The 21,512-nt window shown below is 36.6% G+C and overlaps 1 protein-coding gene and 1 long non-coding RNA gene across 2 annotated transcripts in view; one reads left to right on the top strand and one right to left on the bottom strand.

Moving 5' to 3' along the window:
- The window catches only part of LOC120774173, a 108,685-nt gene extending 87,636 nt beyond the window's left edge, over positions 1 to 21,049 (bottom strand). The window contains exon 1 of the long non-coding RNA XR_005705224.1: positions 20,288 to 21,049. This is a non-coding gene — a long non-coding RNA (uncharacterized LOC120774173). The remainder of the gene's footprint in view (positions 1 to 20,287) is intronic.
- LOC120774171 (pyridoxal-dependent decarboxylase domain-containing protein 1) lies at positions 13,922 to 19,971 on the top strand. The gene is made up of 9 exons (XM_040103592.1): positions 13,922 to 14,342; positions 14,412 to 15,308; positions 15,817 to 15,888; positions 15,963 to 16,166; positions 17,117 to 17,185; positions 17,262 to 17,462; positions 17,527 to 18,042; positions 18,195 to 18,391; positions 18,447 to 19,971. The coding sequence occupies exons 1-9, from the start codon at positions 14,277 to 14,279 to the stop codon at positions 18,757 to 18,759; spliced, it is 2,535 nt and encodes an 844-aa protein (XP_039959526.1). The 5' UTR covers positions 13,922 to 14,276; the 3' UTR covers positions 18,760 to 19,971.
- Positions 21,050 to 21,512: the final 463 nt, after the last annotated feature.

The raw sequence follows: 21,512 nt of genomic DNA, 5'->3' as shown, positions 1-21,512 counted from the left end.
CGTATGCATATTACCAGTACTTTGGGAGCTCTGAACAGTGTTAATTCTACATGCCGTAATATGAGGCCTAGGAATTTGACCTCTTTAGACACCTCGAACTCCTTGCCACAAAGTGATATGAGTCTCAGGGTCGAAAGAGATCTTCGCTTTGTGAAAGGGACAATAGTTTTTTTGACGGATGTCACAGATAGTATTCTCAAATTTACTTAGTGTCATTATGACAATGTCATCGGCATACCCCTAGCACCGAGTCCCATTGTTTGTAAGCAACTCAAAGAGCTCATCTACTTCTAGGCTCTATAGTAGGGGTATAGAATTCCACCCTGTGGGCAGCCCCTTGTAGTACCAAGATTAATATTTTTCTTCCACACAGTGGTTTCAGATATCCTAGTACGCAGTAGAGCCTCTATTCATTTACATTTTGGAGACGCCACATTCCTTTTCTCCAGTGCCTTAATGACACTTGCGTATCACGCATTTTCAAAAGCACCTTCGATATCAAGAAAGGCACATTTCGCAACCTTACAATTTTCCAGCGAATTCTGGAGTTCATCTGTGAGTTGGTAAAGACCAGAGTTAGTTGATCTTATGTACTTCTATGTAGTTATCTACAATATTTTCTATCTCATTAAGCACGAAGGAAGTAAAACTAATAGGCTGAACGATTTGGCCAGTGAGAAGTATTTCCCTCTTACTTTGGCGAAGAAGATTGTCCTCACTATTCTCCCCGGTTCTGGCCTCTTTCTTATAGTTCGAGAAGGAGGCCAGTACCCATTTTGTTGAGTCTGCAATCGTCAAGAAAGCATATCAAAGCAAATGTTTTAATTAAACGAAACTCGTCGAATCTACCAAATCACATAGAAATAATTCTCAAGAGAAATTCTATAATATTACGCCTTTACTTTGTGTGTAAGCATTTCGAGCCTTTCAGTTTTACTTCCAACAAATTTGCGATTTGCACTCGCAAACAAATGAGCCACAACATGTCTCCATCTCTACGAACATGGGCAAGTACATAGGTAGTTGCAAAGGAATTTTATTAATCTTATGCAAAATTTGTACGCAGCAAATGAATGTATGCAGGTTTGTGTGTGAACGAGCGTCTCACGCGCGGCTGTCAAACTGTATTTATATTTTCGTTTCGTGTTGTGCATGCAACCGTACGATGTGGCAAGGCATGCTCTATAACTGAAAATGCATATTGCATGCATGCATGAGCATAACTTGAACATTTTCTCAACATTAAGGAGAGACACATACTATGTGGTATAATACATAATATGTATATTGTCAGTCGAAAAAGTATTTTCGTATTTTGTTAATATATGTCGTTGCAGTCGTATATCTCCATATAGTGTTGGAAAGGTGAGATTTAAATTCTGGGAAGTTGAAAAAAAGTTACAGCTGTTCAAAAATGAGTGAAAATAATGAAGAAATTCGCTATATTTTGAAATTTTTGTATAAAAAAGGGAAGAATGCCACGCAAGCCACCAATGAAATTTGTGAAGTCTACGGAGACGATGCTGTATCAGTTTGTGTAGCACAACAATGGTTCGCTCGCTTCCGTACTCGAAATATCGTTGAAAAAGTCGATGAAATTATGGAAAAGATTGACCAGGACCGTCACATAAGCAGCCAAGACATCGCTAAGGAACTTAACATTCATCATCAAACGGCTTTGAATCATTTAAAAAAGGCTGGCTACAAAAAGAAGCACGATATTTGGGTACCACATGAATTGTCTGTGAAAAATTTAATGAACCGAATAAACTTCTGAAATTCCTTGCTGAAACGAAATGAAATCGAACCATTTCTGAAGCGAATGGTAATAGGAGACGAAAAGCGAATCAAATACGACAATAATGTGCGAAAGGCCAGGATTGTTTGGTGGGATTGGAAAGGAATCATCCACGATCGAACGATTGATTATACATTTTACTGTCAACAACTGATGAAATTGAAGCAAGCAATCGAAAAAACGACCAGAACTGATCAACAGAAAGAGCTCTCGTCTTCCATCAGGACAACGCTAGACCATACACATCTTTGATGACTCGGCAAAAACTGGGAGAACTTGGCTGGAAAGTTTTGAGGCATCCATCATATAGCGCTAACCTTGCACCATCGGACTACCATTTGTTTCGGTCAATGCAGAACTCCCTTAAAGGAGTAAAGTTGGCTTCAAGAGAAGCCTGTGAAAATTACTTGTCGCAGATAAAACAACAACATAAAAAAATTAAGTTGAAGTTTGATTAGAAATACGAAAAGACTACGATAATTGCCCTTCACCTACCTATAACTTAAGAACATCCCTAATGTTCGAACTCATAAATGTACTACAATATGTAAATATGTGCTCATGCATTAATATGCATGGTTGCATGTGTGTTTTAAGCCTTTACGTGCAACAATCGCAATATGCAACACACACATACATATGTACATACAAACATTCATACCGACTGCAATTTCGCCAAGTTTTACCTTATCGCCTCCATTGTTGTTGTCGCTGTACATAGTTATTGTGGCCGCCTTCAGTTTATTGTTGTTTATTTTGCTTAGTTTCTAACAAGTTTAGCACGATAATATGCATTACATTGTTAACATGACAACGCTCCGTCGTCAAAGATGACAAACTCCCGCAATATGCAACGGTGAAAGTCTTTCAAAGTATATAAGCAAGTCTATGCATAAAAATGGATTGAGCATGTGGAAGTGAGGTCGATACGCTTATAACATATTTATGAATGAAATAAATTGTTTTTCATAGAAATATTCAATTTGGCTTTCACTCTTCCGATGATGAAAAGGTGTTTTACATGCTTAAACTGGAGTGAGCCACTTTTTTATATTTTCTTGTATGTGTAATGATTTTTTTACGCAAAATAAAAATAAATATAGTACACAAGTATCTTAGTAATAGTTTAGAGAATCATTGTATTGGTTTTTACATTTTCTACGATTAAGAACTTGTTGACATAATCTAAAAGAAGCTGTCTCTTATTTTTTTCAAACAATTTCCTTAGTCATCAAACACATTTCCCGATTTCCCGACCTTCAAATCAGTTTATCTAAAAAATATCCGGGAACTACAGGAAGTGGTTTTTAGTGGATGACTTACTGCCTACCTGCACCAAACACATATCCAAACGGTCTTGACTACCAATCCTGGTTTGGCTATTGTTTGCGACAGTCATGGCCGATTTATCATGACCGTTTTCGTATGACGTTTTCGTAAGTGAACCACTTTTCATCATCAGTAACTAACCGCTTCAATTTTGTTTCACGCAAGTGCGGAAAGTTCTCTGAGAAACTGTTCCTTTACATATGGCTCAAGCAGCTCACGACTGAGAAGGCGAAACATCCCTTCCCAGGGTTGTGCGCTCGGTTAGGAACCCGCCACTTAAAAAACACTCCCAATGAGAACTAGAAAACAGCCTCGGATGCTATTTCAAAATGTTTAAAAGTAGCCAGGATGCATACAAAAGCAAAAGAATGGTGTGCCTTATCAATTGAAGACAAGAAACGTTGAAACAACATTTTGCATGCCGAAAATGCTACAATGTAGAGCGCTACAAAAAGAAGTAATTTTTGCATCGAATTGTGACTGGTTATGAAAATGGAGCCATTACGGCAACCCGAAAGGCAAAAAATTATATGACAAACCTGCCCAACCAGCCGAATCAACGGCGAAGACGAATATCCCTGAAGCCAAAGTAAAGCTCTGTGTTTGGTGGATCAGAACGTCGGGTTGTATTATGAGCTTCTACTCAACTCATCAATTTAAAGCAAACGATTGCAGAAAAAACATCTGGAGCTTGCGACTAGACACGATGCAATCAATTTTCGTTATGACAACGCTCGGCCTCATGTTTGAAGACCAGTAGAAAACTAAATGAAAAACAAAAGCTGGGAAATTTTATTTAGTCCCTTCTGCAGACCTAGTCGACGCAGAATGCCCTCCTTAAAATATGGTTCACATCATAACAGGGTATCACAAATTGGTTTGACTTATGCTTGGCGGCCAAGCCGTCCCAGTTCTCTTGGCATGGACTCAACAAATTGACAGAAAGATGGGAAAATGTTATTGCTTTAAATAGGCAATGCTTCGAGTAATACTATTTGTAAATATTTTTCATAAAGTATCTAAAATTGCGAACATAAGCACGGCTCGACTCACACAACCTCCAGCTCGCTGCGGAAAAAACAGAGCTACTACTTGTAACGAATAAGCAGCCTTCGAGATAAGTATGCAAACGACTACTGATATTCTTAAGACGCAATAACCAGTAAACTACCTAGGTGTAAGACTGGACCCCATACTAACATTCTGGGTACAAATCCAGTAGGCCGCAGGAAAGGCAGCGTAAGTCACTTCCCAGCTGAGCAGACTAATGACCAATATAAGAAACTAAAAGCAAAAAAGGGAAAGCTCCTAATACCGACGACAATCACCGTTCTATACGGAGCTGAGATCTGGGCATATGTGCTTAAAAAGAAAAAATGGCATAAGGTAGCCCTCGGAGTTGCATCAACCTACCAAACAGTATCAGGCGATGAAATATTAGTTATAAGCGGTAATGCGCCAATTGATCTTCTAGCATATGAAAGGAAAAAGTTCCACAGTTAAAGAAAATATCCGAAAATAACAAGAGCGCAATAGAACAAATAAACAAGAAAAAAACCGAAGCTAAATACCCTTCACAGGTGCATTTCTGTTAGTAACTATGTGTTCAGTTTGTATGGAAGCCATATGCTATAGTCAACCGATCTGATCGATTTCTTCGGAGATTACATTGTTGCTTTAGGAAATAATATATACCAAATTTCGTGAATATATCTTGTCAAATGTGAAAGGCCGATATGGGCCGTTCCGACAAATGAGCAGCTTCTTGAAGAGAAAATGAAGTTTGCAAAATTTCAAAACGATATCTTAAAAACTGAGGGACTAGTTCGTATATATACAGACAGACGGACGGACAGACAGACGGACAGACAGACGGACATACTGATCATTTATATATATACTTTATAGGGTCTCCGACGATTCCTTCTGAGTGCTACAAACTTCGTGACAAACTTGATATACCCTGTTCAGGATATAAAAATTACACAATAACAACATGGCAAAGAAAGAGAGTCGCGGCAGATGGACGGCCAGACTAATAAAGGGATCTAATAATGGGCAGGCCGTAAAGAGAAGTCGACTTTTACACAACCCAGCTGTTATCCGGTCACGGATACTTCAAAAAATATCTCCAGAGAATGGGAAAAGCCGAAAAGCCGTCAAGTCTATATAACGACGCGACAGAAAGTGACGCTGAACACACATTATTTGAATGTGTGCGACGGCAAGGTGAAAATACCGCCGTAGAAAACCTGGTTAAACTAATAAACGCGGACAATTTAATTAGCGTAATGCTAGAGAGTGAAGCAAACTGGAAGATTATCCAGAAATTCGCAGGAATTTTGCTACGCAGCAAAAATAGGGATCTGGACCCTGGTGTGCAGATGTAAATCTGTGAATGACAAAAACGGAACGCCACCCGGAAGTAATGCAAATGTGGTCCCATGGTAGCCGACGGTTCCTTAGAGAGGGGTTTTTAGTGACCTGCAAATGACACATACCGTTGCTGTGTCGAAGGCACTGAAAATGCGGAAGGCATTTTCCACTCCTTCACCAAAGATATGTATATCTAAAATAATAAATATAAGAAGTATGAAGAAATTATAAAATAATGGTTCTAACCTTTTCACCTAGAAGTATTTTTGGAAGAGTATTCCATATCTGTAAAATATTTAAAATTTCTACAGCAACAACAAGCCCTAATAAAAAATTATTGTTCAAATTAAAGTTTCTCTTTACAACTAGAACGAAAACTAAACATACCATCATATACCATACACACACACATATATGTATATATATACATAGAATTTCTCACATGAGCGTCGCAATAATTCAAACGAAATTAAAACTTACTTAGTTGCAGGAAAACTGAATAAATAAATAAAATTTGAATTGGCGAATGAGTCGCTTCCGTCGCCGTCAACTTTTTGCAGCACATTTGCATGGCGTTTCCGGCGAAACAACATATGCGCACACACACATGAAAACATACGAATACTCCGCTACACAAACACTTATACATGTGAAAGAGTGCGCACGCAGGAAACGAAAGTCAACAATTTGCAAACAAACACATACCAACACGCTCACACATACATGCAAACGCATACTTCGCGCTGCACTTAGGTAACTAGCAAGTAGCTAGACTGTAGTTCCATATATAATATTTAAAGAAAATTCTTCTATTAAATACTTTTTCCAGCAGAAATTTTCTTCGTCGGAGCGCGGCGTGAGAGTTGCCACGCAATGCTGAAGCCTGAAGACTGCAAAGACTTCCTATACAAGTGGCACGATTTTTTATGCGCTTGCATGCATACTTAGGCGTCTACGTATAAGGATATATGCACACATATGTATGCATTTGATATGTGTTCTAATGAAACAAAAAGAATTTGCTTAGAAAACAAAAGCGATAATCATAATTATGGCAACAATAGTTGCTTGCAACCGGTGCAATGACTTGCCACGACGGGTCAATGCGCCGTTGCACGCGCAAATCATAATTGCAGCAAACGAAACACAACAACAACAAGCGAAAATGTAAGCAAACAACAGCAATTTAATGTTATTCTCGGTATTTGCATTTGTGCAAGAATATCCCGTTAGTTACGCGCACATGGCGTTCAAAGTAAATGGTGCTCTGATTATTGTGTTGCTCATACGACATGGTGCACCCTGATTGATGGCTGCTGCTGTGGTAGATATATGTGAGTATTTTGGTTCCATTTTTTCTTTAGGAATTAGAATCTTTGGTTACTAGAGTTGATAGAAATTATGAATACAATTATCGATAGAAGTCTGAACAGCTTTAATAGCTTAAATATTAAGGAAGGATTCGAAAATATCAAAAAATTTAATTTTATAGCTTGAAAAATAATATACCAAATACGGGGGTTTACGGGTTACAAAAACTTGAATTTTTTATTATCTTATTTAATTCTACAACACCATTCTAGAAGTGTGACCTAAATTTTCAAGTTTAATAATAATTAATAGTTTCGGAGATACGGCCTTGAGAACTTGTGCGCTCGAGGCTACCTGCCTAAGTGCCTCTTCTTTAAAAGCATTTTTCTCGAAACTGTGCTTTTGAAGTCGATTGGCAATATTTGTCGAGAACTCTTCAACCGATCTTCATGAAATTTTACATAGGTTTTTGGCATACAATTCTTAAAAACTTGGATGAAGGATTTATTTCGATTGCAAATATTTTGAAAAAAATGTCGCGAAATTTTAATTTTTTGTGAAAATGTCTGTCAAAAATCCAATTTTCAGTTTTTCTCCTTCGTCCATGTTCCAAGTTAAGGTTTTAACTAAAACATGTATTTTTTCACTTTAGATGATCCTGTAAGGAGTTATCCTGGCAACGCGGACGCATCGGAAATGTCGTCGCAATGGCCGAATTTAAAATATTTTTTCCCAAAAATTTCACAATTTCTTTTTTAATAGTGTATGTTTGTAACAATAAAAAATAAGAACAAAATTGTGGAAATTTTCTGTTTTTTATCCGAGGAAATCGTAAAACTCCTCAAGTGGCGGAAAGCATTCAGTGAAGATCGTGAAGCTATTAGAAACTTGCCGTATGTGAGACGTCCATCCACCTCTGTTCGTCATTAACCGAGATGAATCAAGGAAGTTAAAGAAGCAGTGCTAGAGAATCGTCGTGTTTGTATCAGAGAGATAAAAGGGGATCTCAACATCTCTTATGAGGGGTATGACTCGTACCAAAACACCTGAAACTATTGCAAGAACAACGCAAAATTGAAAAAATGCCTTTTTGAAAGCAAACATAACAAGTTATTTAATGGTATTCTGGGCAAAATTAATCAGATGGTATGTACTTCGAAATCAGACATCTGTATGCTCTACAGAGGAATTCAAAGAGATCACAGACATTTTTATCTTTTCTTCTGTTTTTTAGATTTGTGGGATATATCGACCGATTTATTATATATTAAGTTCATCGATGGAACAAAAATCAGATTATTTGCTATATACTTGTAGAAACGGAGGAATGAAATAGGCATTTCGATAAATCGAACTGCTTGAGACAGAGACCATCTCTATATTCTGTATACAGTGGCTAGGGGGAGGTTTGGCAAAATTTCACTATTTTCTATAACATCAGATAAACTATACATATTTTTTTGTTTTACTGTAGAGTATGACTGTAGAAGCTGTTTGGAAGAGGATGCGGTAGAAACAAGCCAGCACTTCCTGCTTGACTGTCCCGCGTTTGGGAGGTCAAGACTAGGACACTTGGGGGCGCATACCTTTGGACATCCCACCGAACTGGCGGGTGTTGAAGTTAAGCGTCTGTGTAACTATGTATTGCCTACAAAGCGCTTCGCCAATCTGTAAGTCCGAACACGGGAGTTCTCTTTTTCAATGGCATCACAAAGGACTACATTATTAGTCTATGTGTGATCTTTGATCAACCATCTAACCTAACCTAACCTAACTGTAGAGTCAAAGCACCTGATATTTTTTGACCTCCCGCTTTGTTGGCGTGGCTTACATGTTCTTCAAATTGAGTTGAGAGATCTTCCGAATAATGAAATTCAACAGGGTAAATATCGGCGGAAAAGATTGTGTTATATTATATAAAATTGTAGACAAAAATGGTAGCATCACATCCACAGTCACATTTTTGAACTGACAATTTTCATAAAGATCAACCGTGAAAGTTCTAAAGAGACTACATTTTGCGAGTCTTCACATCATTCGTTTCATAGTAATAAGGACTTTCGATTACAGTCTTGATTTTCAATGAAAAAATTTGAAATCACTTCTGAATATAAACAAGTCGCTTTGCAATGCAATATTAAAAAAAAAAATAGCATTATATAATGAGAGAATGAAGAAAGCAAAATGCGGAATCATTAAAAATGCTAAATTCAAAAGGAAACTAGAAAAACACAAATTACACAATAACTCAAGCGATGATTAATTGATCGTGGAGAAAAGTTTGATTGTTCGAGCAATAAACGTATACACACACAAACCTGTAGGCGTATGTACATATGTGTGAGTGCCACCGACTGCACTTCATTATAGTTCTGGCGTTAGACCAAAGTAATTTACAGCATGCAACAGTAAAAAGGATTTAAATAACGAAGGGCGAGCCAGGTGTTGACCGAGAAGCCTCACTTTTGATATTATGGCGCCCGATCAAATTTGACCCGGACTGGTTGATTTAAACTATGCTCACAAATGAACCGATAAAGAAAATTTTACTAGATTGTTACAAGATATGACTTTTTAACAGTCCGGGTCAAATTTGATCATATGATTTTCCTAATCATCATATTATTGACAGCGCAAGATATGAACTGATATTGACACCAAACCACACCATGCTTAAAAGAAATTTTCAACCTAGTTTTACTAAGATATCTCTCATATTGACCGATATATTCCGGATCAAACAGGGTAACTGGAATACTTACAATTATGCATTCTTTGACCTGATCCATATCCATACAAGACTTTTAGGTGTCAATATCTTTCAGTTACAAAGAGCTGTTAATTTATAAAACTTTTCTGCTCTGTGCAACATGTTGCGAGAGTATAAAAAAGCGTTAAAAATCATAGCCACAGCATGTTGCGCGCTGTGGCAGTGGCAAAGCTGATAGCGAGAAAGAATTCGAATCAATTATAAGCGCATGTAAAATAGTTTACTGAACTACACGACGCTTCAGCTGCTGTATGCCACGCTCTCATTGATGTCCTTATGTATGCACATGCCGTTATGTGTCCAGTCATTTGGCCGGCACCATTGAATTTTCATAATGACTCAGCTGGTCCGCCATGCGCTCGACCGAATTTTATTTCCATTGTAGTGCATTCCAATTCATTTCAAAGTACTCGATTTTAATTAGATTTTCTGTATTACCGCTGCAATGCCACTTCGTCTGCCGCTGCGTCTGCCGTCGTCGTCGATTTAACCGGGAGTTTGCGTTCGAATTTTATATGCTTCGTGGGAATTCCGGCGGTAGCGTGAAGCAGGTATTTTAAATTTATTTTTTAAAAGTTAGGCACAAAGGGCAGACCAACATATGCATGTGTGTGTGTGCGTGTGCCAATGTCACGTGATAGTTCCGACTTCCTTTTTCAATTCGATTTATACCCTTTGAAAGGTAGGCTTTCTCGTTTAATTTTAATTTTTGGGAATTATTAAACTTTGTCGGGGAATATAGATCGCCACGCTATAACTTGTCATATAAGCCTATCCTAAAGATCTCTAAGGAAGAACAAACAGGCAAATCATGTTAAAATACGAATAATTTGAAACCATCTAACTTTTCGCAAAATTGGATTAAATCCAAACTGCTGTAATATCTCTGTCCAATTATAGGTGTTATTAGACCTAGTCGAAAAAGCATTTTCGTATTTTGTCAATTTTTGTCGTTGCAGTTGTATATCAGTGCTACCAGTGCTACCAATCACATTGTGTCATACCATATAGTGTTGGAAAGGTGAAAAGCTTCATTTAACCAAAAAAAATAAATTCGAGGAAGTTGAAAACAAGTTACAGCTGTTCAAAAATGAGCGAAAATAATGAAGAAATTCGCTATATTTTGAAATTTTTGTATAAAAAAATTAAGAAAGCCACACAGGCCACTAATGAAATTTGTGAAGTTTACGGAGACGATGCTATATCAGTTCGTATATCACAACAATGGTTCGCTCGCTTCCGTTTTGGAAATTTCGATGTGAAAGATGCACCTCGCTCTGGTCGACCTATCGTTGAAAAAGTCGATGAAATTATGGAAAAGATTGACCAGGACCGTCACATAAGCAGCCATGACATCGCTAAGGAACTTAACATTCATCATCAAACTGTTTTGAAACATTTAAAAAAAAGCTGTTTGCAAAAAGGAGCTCGATGTTTTGATACCACATGAATTGTCTGTGAAAAATTTAATGGACCAAATTAACATCTACGATTCTTTGCTGAAACGGAATGAAATCGTACCATTTCTGAAGCGAATGGTAACAGAAGACGAAAAGTGGATCAAATACGGCAATAATGTGCGAAAAAGATGGTCGCAAAGCCAGGATTGACGGATTTTATGCTGAGTGTTTGGTGAGATTGGAAAGGAATCATACACTATGAGCTGCGCCAGCCTGGTCGAACGATTGATTCTTCATTTTACTGTCAACAATTGAGATTTAAGGAAGCAATTGAAAAAAACGGCCAGAACTGATCAATTGAAAAGACTTCGTCTTCCATCTGAACAACGCAAGACCACACACATCTTTCATCCACCATATAGCCCTAACTTTGCCCCATCGGACTACCATTTGTTTCGGTTAATGCTCCCTTAAAGTAGTAAAGTTGGCTTCAAGAGAAGCCTGTGAAAATTACTTGCCGCAATTTTTTGCCGAGAAACCAGAAAATTTTACACTGATGGAATAATGTCTCTAGCGGAAAAATGGCAAAAAGTGGTCGACTAAAATGGTATATATTTGATTCATTATAAATATATAAAAATAAGTTGAACTTTGATTAGAAATACGAAAATACTTTTTCGACTTCCCAAAATATGTATGAACAGAACTTTTCCTGGATTAAAATAATAATATTTCTTATTGTTTTACAAACGACAAAGCTCGACTTTAGGGAGGCTAAGTTTCTGTTAAGTTTCTGAAAGCAAACCTCTTATTTAGATAGTCTTTTATATGTCGGGATAAGAAAACAAAATAAATTTAAATAATCGAAAATCGTTTTATAGTTTTTCAAATTAGTCTCCATTAAGATCTACTTTTTCCACTCTGATTGAGGTAACTTCCAAACATAGTTCACTAATGCAATATCAGCTTACGCACAGCATCAATAGTTCCCAGAACAACAATTGATTTTGGACGACTTTCACGAAATTCTTCCTGTAGTGATCTACGAATTCGCCATACCATCGATAAACACTGGATGGAGCTTCATTGCCGAAAATTTAATTGAGTCCATTGATGCACTACTCCAGAGTTAATTGACAACGAAAGTTATAAAAAATAATTGCCGAAGATGTTAGTGTAATTGGCTGTCTAATCTTTAAGCACGTTTTACTTGAACAGCTATTTGTAGAGTCGGTGAAGATAGGTTCTCCAAAACGACTGGACCGATATAAGATATTTTTTTATCGGGGGAAAAAGATTATTAATAACAATTTGATTTTTCAATCCACTCTAAAATCTCGACTTTGTTTTAGGAAGCCGCCATTTGTCAAAAATGTTAATTTTCAGTAGTCCTTCTGTATACTGATAACCTTTGCAGACGACATAGCTATACTAGTGACGTGGCAGTTCCCAGACATAATCAATAACGTAATAAACAACGATCTAAGGATAATACAACGATAGACGATATCGGCCGACCTAGAGATAAAAGTCCATAAGACGGATATTGTTCTTCTCTTTACATAGAGGTACAGAATCTGGACATGGAAACCTTCGAGACTCAGCGTGGTTGAGTTAACAATTAAAGAGTAAACCACGTACCTGGTAGTATTTTTAGATAGCGAACTGATGGGGAAACTCATTGTGGTGGAGAGAGTGAAAAGGCAAATGGTGCACTATCTGCATGTAAGAAGATTCTAGGGTCTACATGGTGCCTTTTGCCTGGCCTTATACATTAGCCTTTAGCGTCATAAAGGCGGCTGAAAAAGCTAACACTGCTGGAAACAACATAATGAAGATCCAATATATATGTCGATAGCGAGGTGGCAATTACGGCAATAATTTCCACCGCATTATGTCAGGAAATGTTCTTTGAAGCAGGGAGACAATAGATGTAGGGCATGCCAAAAAGCGGCTCCATACACAGTGGATCCCGGGTCACAAAAACATTCCAGGAAAAAAATGATGAAATTGCCAAAAATTCCATGCGTCTGGCTACCGAACCAGTACAAGAAATACGGAGATCACGGAGATCAGGCGAGTTGGAATGCCTGGAGGACGTGTAGGATCGCCAAGATCAAGTGCAAGAGCTCCGAAGAAAAACACGTATGATTTTTACTCACACGGTCTCGAAAGGACTTCGAAGCGGTTGTTGGCATATTCATGGATGGGAACCGGATGGGCATCTGTAAAGAAAATACATGCAGAAAGTGCGAGGAAGTAGGCATGAGAGGGACGCTGGAATATTTACTATTCTTCTATCCAGCATTTGCGACGGAACTCGGCAGTTGAAGTATCAAAATTAGAAAGCAAGTAGTTTTTAAATTTCGCTAAACGCGTTAGCGACCTGTAGGACGAAAATTGTAACTCAAATTAAGCTAGCGTTTCTATGAACCAGTAGGCTATGTATTGCGCTACATCCTGCCAGTATAACCTAACCTAATCTTTAGTAGTAATAAATTGACATAAATTTTGGATAGCAGATATTTTTAAGCTGACGAAGCGCCTACGACATCAATGAAACACAAAACCTTTCAAATTAAATGTCATGTTTCAAAACAATATTTTAATAATCTCAACAGTTACAATTATCTACGAAAAATTTTTAAAATGAACCAAATACACTTATACAAATTTCATTTTATATAAAATGCAATCATACATCATATTTATATAAAATGATTAAAACCTCAAAATTTTACTAAGCATTATAAGCTGTTAAATCAAAAACAAGCAAAATTGCTAACTGGGTAACTCTACAATGACTTTACGCGCTCTGTTAACGAAAACTACTCGCCGACATGCTCTCTGTTTTCTCGCTCAACGAATATGCAATCAAAATAGAAATGTCAAAAAATGACAACACAACAATATCTCCAAAGGAAATGTCAGCATAAAGCAAGAACAAAAGCAATAGTTAGAATAAGTGAAATTTCTGACGACGACAGCAATAGAATTAGTGCAGAAATTAAAATCCACAGCAGCGATTAGAGTAAATTATAACTGGGCCACGGAGCACCAACTGGACAAATAAAACCATCCAACAACATAAAACAATAGTAAAGTGCTGTCGCCACGGCATAACTAATTAAAAAAGAACGTACTAGACACCAAAGACTCGCCAATCAATTTATGGTGCCACGAAGTAGGTGGTGCAATTGAAAACCGCAAAATAATTGATAGATTATAAAACTGAAGTTTGCAAAGTGGAGCAGTGTTTGTGTAAAAGTAAAAAGTCAAAAATACAAAAAGTATGTCGTCCGGCGCGGGTGATGAGCTTGTAAAAGAGCCACGCGTGGCAGAAATAGCCGCCTCCAGTGTAAGTTACCACATATTCGAACTTTGTAGTTAATGCGTGATTAATATAACTTCCAACCAAAAAACGCAGATTCGTTCCGGTCTAGCTGAACTCGAATTGAAGTCAGCGCAAGTGCTACGCGGTTTGGAAAATGTCAAGACAGCGCCAGTTGTAGAGGCAGCTGAAGCACAGCTGGAAGTTGGCGCCGCAGATGCTGTTGACGGTCACAATGCTAACATAGGTAACGTCGCCGACGCACCACTCGACATGCCGACTGCGGCAAAGCACACAACACTATTGCATGGCGATTGTATACCACCAACCGACATATTAAATTCACTAGAAAATCTCATAGCCTATTCAGACTCTAATAATGATCCAGTATTTCCGCTACCCGGCCTTGATGATGTAGCACAATTGGCGCTCATCTCACACAGCATTGTCGCCTATCTGACACATTTGGATCGCCAGCATTTGGTACGTGTTTCGAGCAGCATTGCCGGCGATACCACACGCTGGTTGGGTGCGCTCTTCCGTTTTCTCGATCCGGCCAGTAGTTTTCACACAGACAACGCTGACGCTATACTACGCGCTGTGCGCTTAGCGATAGTGGCACGTTGTCCTGGCTATCTCGAGGGTGGCATACCAGCATTGGCGCATCCCTGTTTCTACATTTCCGAAAATATAACACCAATACGTCTGCAATATGCTTGCCGTCAGCTGGGTATACCATTGGATGCGATACGTTTAATACCGACCAATAGCACTTTCGGCACAATGGATTTGTCATTGCTGCTCAAACAAGTACAAGTTGATTTGAGTGCCAATCATACACCACTAATGGTGGTAGCCGATGTCGGTGCATCAATAAGTGGTTATGTGGATAATTTGCAACGCATGAGTGACATCTGCCGAACGCACAATATATGGTTACATGCCACCGGGCATGCTTTAGCGGCGTTGGCATGTGCACAAGGACCAAATACGGTGAGTAGTTTTAGTATAGTTTCGGTGATCACAATCGAAATAGATATGGCTAAAAATCAAATTTGAGTATAGTAGTGAAGGAGGTGGAACATACTTTTTACAAATTTCAAGTTAGAACACAAATAACAAACATATAGCACAAATTTTGCACGGAAGCTTCTGTGCGCATTACTATCTATCCTTACGTCCGTAAAGGTGTTGTCTACTAAAAATAGAGCTACAATTGCTAACAAAACATCTTTTTATCAAAGTGTTTTTTTTATTTACTTTACTTTATGATTATATACCAATTTATGAATCATATTCAAAACAATTTTCTGTCAAATTAAACCCACTTAACGTTTGAAAATCCAACTCTTCATTTCAATGCAAGTTAATATTTAATTGACACGTAACTATATGCACATATATATTTATAGCATGATTTATATTTAATTGTCTTATGATAACAAAAATTTTTATTACAAATAATCTTATCTGCATATCTATTTCCCTTTCCCGCTCATAGATCAGTGACATTGTTGACTCAATTGTTTTGAATTTGGGCAGTTGGTTGGGCGTACCAAGTCTACCGATAGTGGTAAGTTTTATGACAATTTTGCTTTAAGCAGACATACTAATGATAAAAAATATCATATATTTCCCCATTCTCAGCTGCTACATCGTCAATTGCAAAACTCTGCACTGACCGCCTTCGAATCGGATCCGATATTATCGCGTCGACTACATTCACTTTCACTATGGACTAGTCTGCAAGCGCTTGGACGTGATGCGATAGCGGAACGTATACATGTTGCATTCCAAACGTGTAGCATTCTCTTCGAGATCACGTCCAAATGTGAGGGTATGCGTGTAGTGGTAAGTTGTGAGACAAGAATAGTGATGTTAATAGTCATATTAAATTTTACGCAAATTCATCGGTTTGTGTGTTGTTATTTATCTCGAAACTGTTAAAGAAAACGTGTTATTGTTTGATTTACCAATTGCAGTTTATCTCTATTGTTTGAGCGAAAAGCATAATTATAAGGTAATTGTTTTTGGGTTAAACCAAAAGTGTTGATAAGCACTATCGCCAAGCAATGGTTCCGTTTTTTGTTTGTACATGGTACGCTAAGTGACTATGTTCGGTTATAATTAAAATTCCGTTAAGTTTAATAAAGCTGTTTGTTATTTTGGAAAGAAAGAAGTTTAAATCAAAGTCATAAGATAAACATGTTTTTGCATATATTCTTCTTCTTTATTGACGTAGACACTGTTTACGCGGTTATAGTCGAGGTTTTGCATATCACGTGACTTAAAAGTTTCCAAAAGCTATGATTTTGGATTTAGAAAATTCTGGCATCCAGAGGGATACACAAATAATACTTTTAGTTATAAATATTGAATTTTTGTACCCTAGACCTTTTTATTAAATACATATAAGATGTAAATGAATTATCAGTGTGACGAGCTGAGTTGATTTATAATGTCTGTCTGTCAATTCCCACGACAGCCGGTTCTACGCACCGGAAATTACCCAGATTTTATCCGGCCACGAGCTGTTTTTTCGGCAATCTAACCCCGTTTGGATTTGGAGAGTATTAACAATGTCTGTCTGTCTGTCCGTCTATCGGTCTGCATATACCTGAACTAGGCCTTCAGTCATACAAAGGGTACAATCTTTTTTTCTTGTTTCACATCTATTAATAAATGCTTTGTACTAAGAACCAACAACAAACTTAAACAAATTTCCCATACTAGAAAAACATTCGTTACTTTATCTTAAATAATTAAAATTACTTCCTCTAATATATATTTCCGCTTTCCAGAGTCGTGCCCCGGGCGGCCAATCAGGCACTACACTTAACGATGTCATCAATAAGCCGCTAGACGCTAATGTAAATATTTTTTCAAAAACAAATTACTTTTCAAGTTCATACCAAATTTAATTATAATTAACAACACCACAAATAGTTGCTTTTCGAGACCGTTGCACCTGTAGTCGTATTTCAATTTGATGGCAGTACATCTATAGCGACAGTGGGAAAAACCGATAACGAACCTTTGAAAACATTAGAAAGCAGAGAGAAGGCGTTGGAGAAGGTTGACAATGCCACATACTTTGATCGCTTGAATTCGTGGTTGGGGCAATTAATGCAGCGTGATTGTCCAATGGTGAGCAAATATTTTGCTTTTCATTTTATTTTGTTAATAAGTTTAACTTTATTTCTCAACCCAGTTCGATTTCGAAATAATTGAACATCCTACACAAGGCACATGCGTACGTTATTGCCCGTTGGAATTGGGATTAGGCCAGCAACCACCAACTTCAGAAAATTTGGAGGGCTTCGCACATTATCTCGAAGGCAACGTTGATATTTTACGTGCAACCATAAAGCATAAAGCGACATTTATCGAGTGGGTTGGGAAGAGCGATGTGTTGCGTTTGGTTGATCTACCCGAGTGGGCCGGTATGGGTGGTGTGCGTTTTGTACCCGAGGGTTGGGAGTCTATACTCACAGATCAAGCCAAAACTGAATTGAATAAGCTAAATGCCGATCTCGTGGAAGCATTGAAATCCACTGACAATGCCTTCTCGCTGGGCGAGAGCGCAGATGGGCTGATTTGTGTGCGCTTCGGTATGGTTACGCATGAAACCGAGGTGGAAGAGCTGTTGGATTTAGTTGTTTCGGTGGGCCAGAGTGTACAGGAAAATTCTAGAGTATTGGATACAATGTCAGAAATTGTAAAGAAGGTGAGCGTTAATTTTGAATTTCTTATTTTTTATTTTCTTAGTTCACTATATATTATTATTTTTCCTTTCCTTAATCCTCCTTAACTTATTTGTTATAATTTTATTTTTATTGCAAAATATTTAGTAATATGATTTCTCCTCTTCCAATATAGGGCATAGAGGCTGCCACTGCCGATTTAATGCGCGAAACCGAAGAGAAAATGTGGCAAGAAGGCATATTGAGGCATGTACCAGTTGTAGGGCGTGTGTTTAATTGGTGGTCACCACCACCGAAAGATGCTGGCGGTATTAAAGGTCGCAGTCTAAATCTAACACAAGGCGTCGTCGAAAGCACAGAAAATATTTATAGGTAAATATTAATGATCTATACTACTAAATTAAAAGATACTAAACTGCAAACACAGATATCACATGCAAATGTCGGGCTCGCCACATCAAATGGGACGTTCGCCACCCACACCAATGGTACAAACACCTGTTATTTCGACAGCCAATACTGTACCGCCCGTCTTTCCGGAGCCAACATCACAAGTACAAGCGCCACAACAACAATTGCAACACCAAGCGCAATATTCAAATTCGAATAGTGTCAATGAGGGCAGCGACAAGCATACACGCAACATAAGTCAAAGTAGTAATCATTCATCGGTGCCTGAGTTAGTGCCCGTTAATGCGAATGTTATTGTGAATGCAAATCCAATTAATAGCGGCAAATAAATATGTAGGGTATAAGATAATTTCGAATTAAAAATAAAGCGATGTAATGCGCTAGCAGCCAAAGTTGCTAACGATTAAAACAACACAAAACACTGAAAATATTTAAAATTTGAAATTGTGTCTGACACATTCAAATTAAAACGTGTTTATATATATTTAATATGCTTGTCGTAGTTATTCAAAGGAAGCGTGGAACACAATATTAAGCATTTTTGTATTTTTGGCAAATGTGCAGTATAAAAAAATATATATTATATATAAATGGCAATGAAGAGCAGAGGTGCTGTTGTTAGTAAAAAATTCCAAAATAACAGTGCGTGCAATTCTTCAAGTTCTACAATGAACGTAAATAAATAATAATTTCAGTGCCCGGAAGGTCCAATAAAATTGGTGCGTTAGAAATCGTTAAGAATATATAGATCGCGAAACTTTTGTAATGTATTACCTACCAATATTAACATGTACACGCAAAATTCAATGTATATTTTATTATTTAAAAAATTGTTCTATTTTCTTTTATGTCATTTATTATTTTACATGTAACATATTTTAATTTAATTTTATAATTGAAATATTAGTAAACATAGTATATAGAAAAAGGGTTTAAAGCAACTCTTTAAGTATGTAAAAAATAAGTAATGCTTATTTTAAAATTCGTTTAACTTTGCTTACAAATGCGAAAATAACAAATAATTGTCGTTTAGTATGCTTTACGTCAAACATACATAAAATCATTCCTCTCAATTGCATTAAGGACTAAACAAATTCGAAAATATAAATCGGTTTCTTTAAAAAAAAGTAAAATAATTTTATCTAACTATCTGCAAATCTTATCCAAAGGTCTTTGTAAGGCGAGTACAACTTTTATGCTATTTTAATTGTGATTTCATCTATTCCTTTTATTAAACCTAATATTATAATATATATTTCATTATTGTTTCTCAATATTATTGTTATTATTTAATGTAATACAATATACTTAATATTCTTATTTTCTTATTGCAATTAAGAATTTTTTATTCTACATATTCTTCCACACGCTGAGAAGAAAACAACACCAATACCAATTGTACCGTATTATAGTAAATCATTATTATTATATAATTATAAAATATTTAATTAATCTACTCTTTAAATTTAAATAGTAAATGAATCAGTGCGGATAACGAAATACAAATAATAAAGCGAAACAATTCAGCTGAGTGTGCACAATTTACTTTATTTTATTGGAGAGAAGTTTAAATTGCAGGTGATCATCCCCATGGAATAGGTAAAACGAAGGAAGAAATGTATATAATGACTACACATATGTATAGAATAATTGGAACCAGGATAGGTATCCAACCAAATTTGCATACATAACCTAAGATGCAACTCATTCATTCAGTCTTACTATTTAGCGTTTTGAACGATTACAAAATTTAAAGATGGCAAATAAATTTAGTTAAATGTACATTTGTACAGTATAATCTTTATAGGTTTTGGTACTAATTAAAAGAATTCGTAATTTTCTAATAGGCAAACTTACCCAAGCTCGATTGCACTTCCAACGTTAAAGGAATTTCTTCAAATTAAACACTTCACTAACTTTCACTATATTTTATGGATTCACTATCACATATACTCTATTATAACACTTAATTTATATAATAAAAACACACTAATCACTTTCCGAAATTTATTAAAACCCGCACTCACTAAACATAACTGCGCTTATTGAAATTGAAAATGGCGGTTTACCGAATGAAACGGAGGAAACCGTACGATGGAAAAGCAGTCAAATTGTTGCCGGACTGCCATATAAATACCATTTTTATAATTTGATTTTAAATCAGTTTTATTAATATTAGACTTTTATTAATACGTACAAAACAACACAAAAATACAAAAACAAACACATATTGTTTATTACTGACAACTTCTAAAACTTCGTATTAGAAAAGATTGGTATGTAAAATGTAAAAAATAAATACTGCGCAGTTGGCAACACTGGTCTTGCTTAATACTCCTTTCCGTTTCTTTTCGCTTATTCTAGCAATTTCCGCGAAGCGAATGCACATCAGAAATAAATGGCGGTTATGTGAATGAAGTTTAAAGCTAGCACAACCATATTAACAGTTTTTAGACTGAAAGCGATTACTTAAATTTTTTATTTATACATTTATGTATATATATTTTATCACACATTCTATATCGAAAATTGAAATTGCTCGCTAAACTTATTCATGTGCTGAACACAGACTTCAAGCGACATACATATGTCAAATATTAAAATACACACATTCTTATGGACACAGTTTTGTAGTCGGCAGCTATCTAAATAACTGTGTCCTTAAGAACGTGTGTATTTTAATATTTGACAGATGTTGCTTGCAGTCTGTCGCGCTCTATGTGTTCTGCACTTCAAAATACTTTGGCGGATAGGCGTGAATGCGGAAATCGGAGATTACTTTTATTTGCGTTCGCGTTTTACTTTCCTGTGTTATAAAGATACCAGATCGATTGAATCATTTTATTAATTTAAAATATCTTTAAACATATGTATATAAAAATCATTATAAAAAAAAACACATTTTAAATGCAAATGATAACGAAAGGTGAAAGTTATTAAGGTTATATAACATACTAAGATCGTTCCGGTAAGTAGAAAACTTTGTTGGTAATTTTTAATTGAACGCCAAGTGGTAACAAAAAATGTAAGAAATGTTTCTAAGCGAACTTCTTAGACTTGAGGGATGCTAATCCTAGATTTT

This window comes from Bactrocera tryoni, chromosome 4 (genome assembly GCF_016617805.1).
Source record: "Bactrocera tryoni isolate S06 chromosome 4, CSIRO_BtryS06_freeze2, whole genome shotgun sequence".
NCBI classification, from domain to species: domain Eukaryota; kingdom Metazoa; phylum Arthropoda; class Insecta; order Diptera; family Tephritidae; genus Bactrocera; species Bactrocera tryoni.
This window is presented reverse-complemented; position numbering and strand designations above follow the sequence as displayed.

What these genes read in the sequence shown, in the direction of transcription:
- LOC120774171 (XM_040103592.1), top strand. Translation starts at nt 14,277, where the DNA reads ATGTCGTCCGGCGCGGGTGATGAGCTTGTAAAAGAGCCACGCGTGGCA. An exon ending in TGCAGCGTGATTGTCCAATG is followed by an intron (nt 17,463 to 17,526) that starts GTGAGCAAATAT and finishes TTCTCAACCCAG; the next exon opens with TTCGATTTCGAAATAATTGA. An exon ending in TGTCAGAAATTGTAAAGAAG is followed by an intron (nt 18,043 to 18,194) that starts GTGAGCGTTAAT and finishes CTTCCAATATAG; the next exon opens with GGCATAGAGGCTGCCACTGC.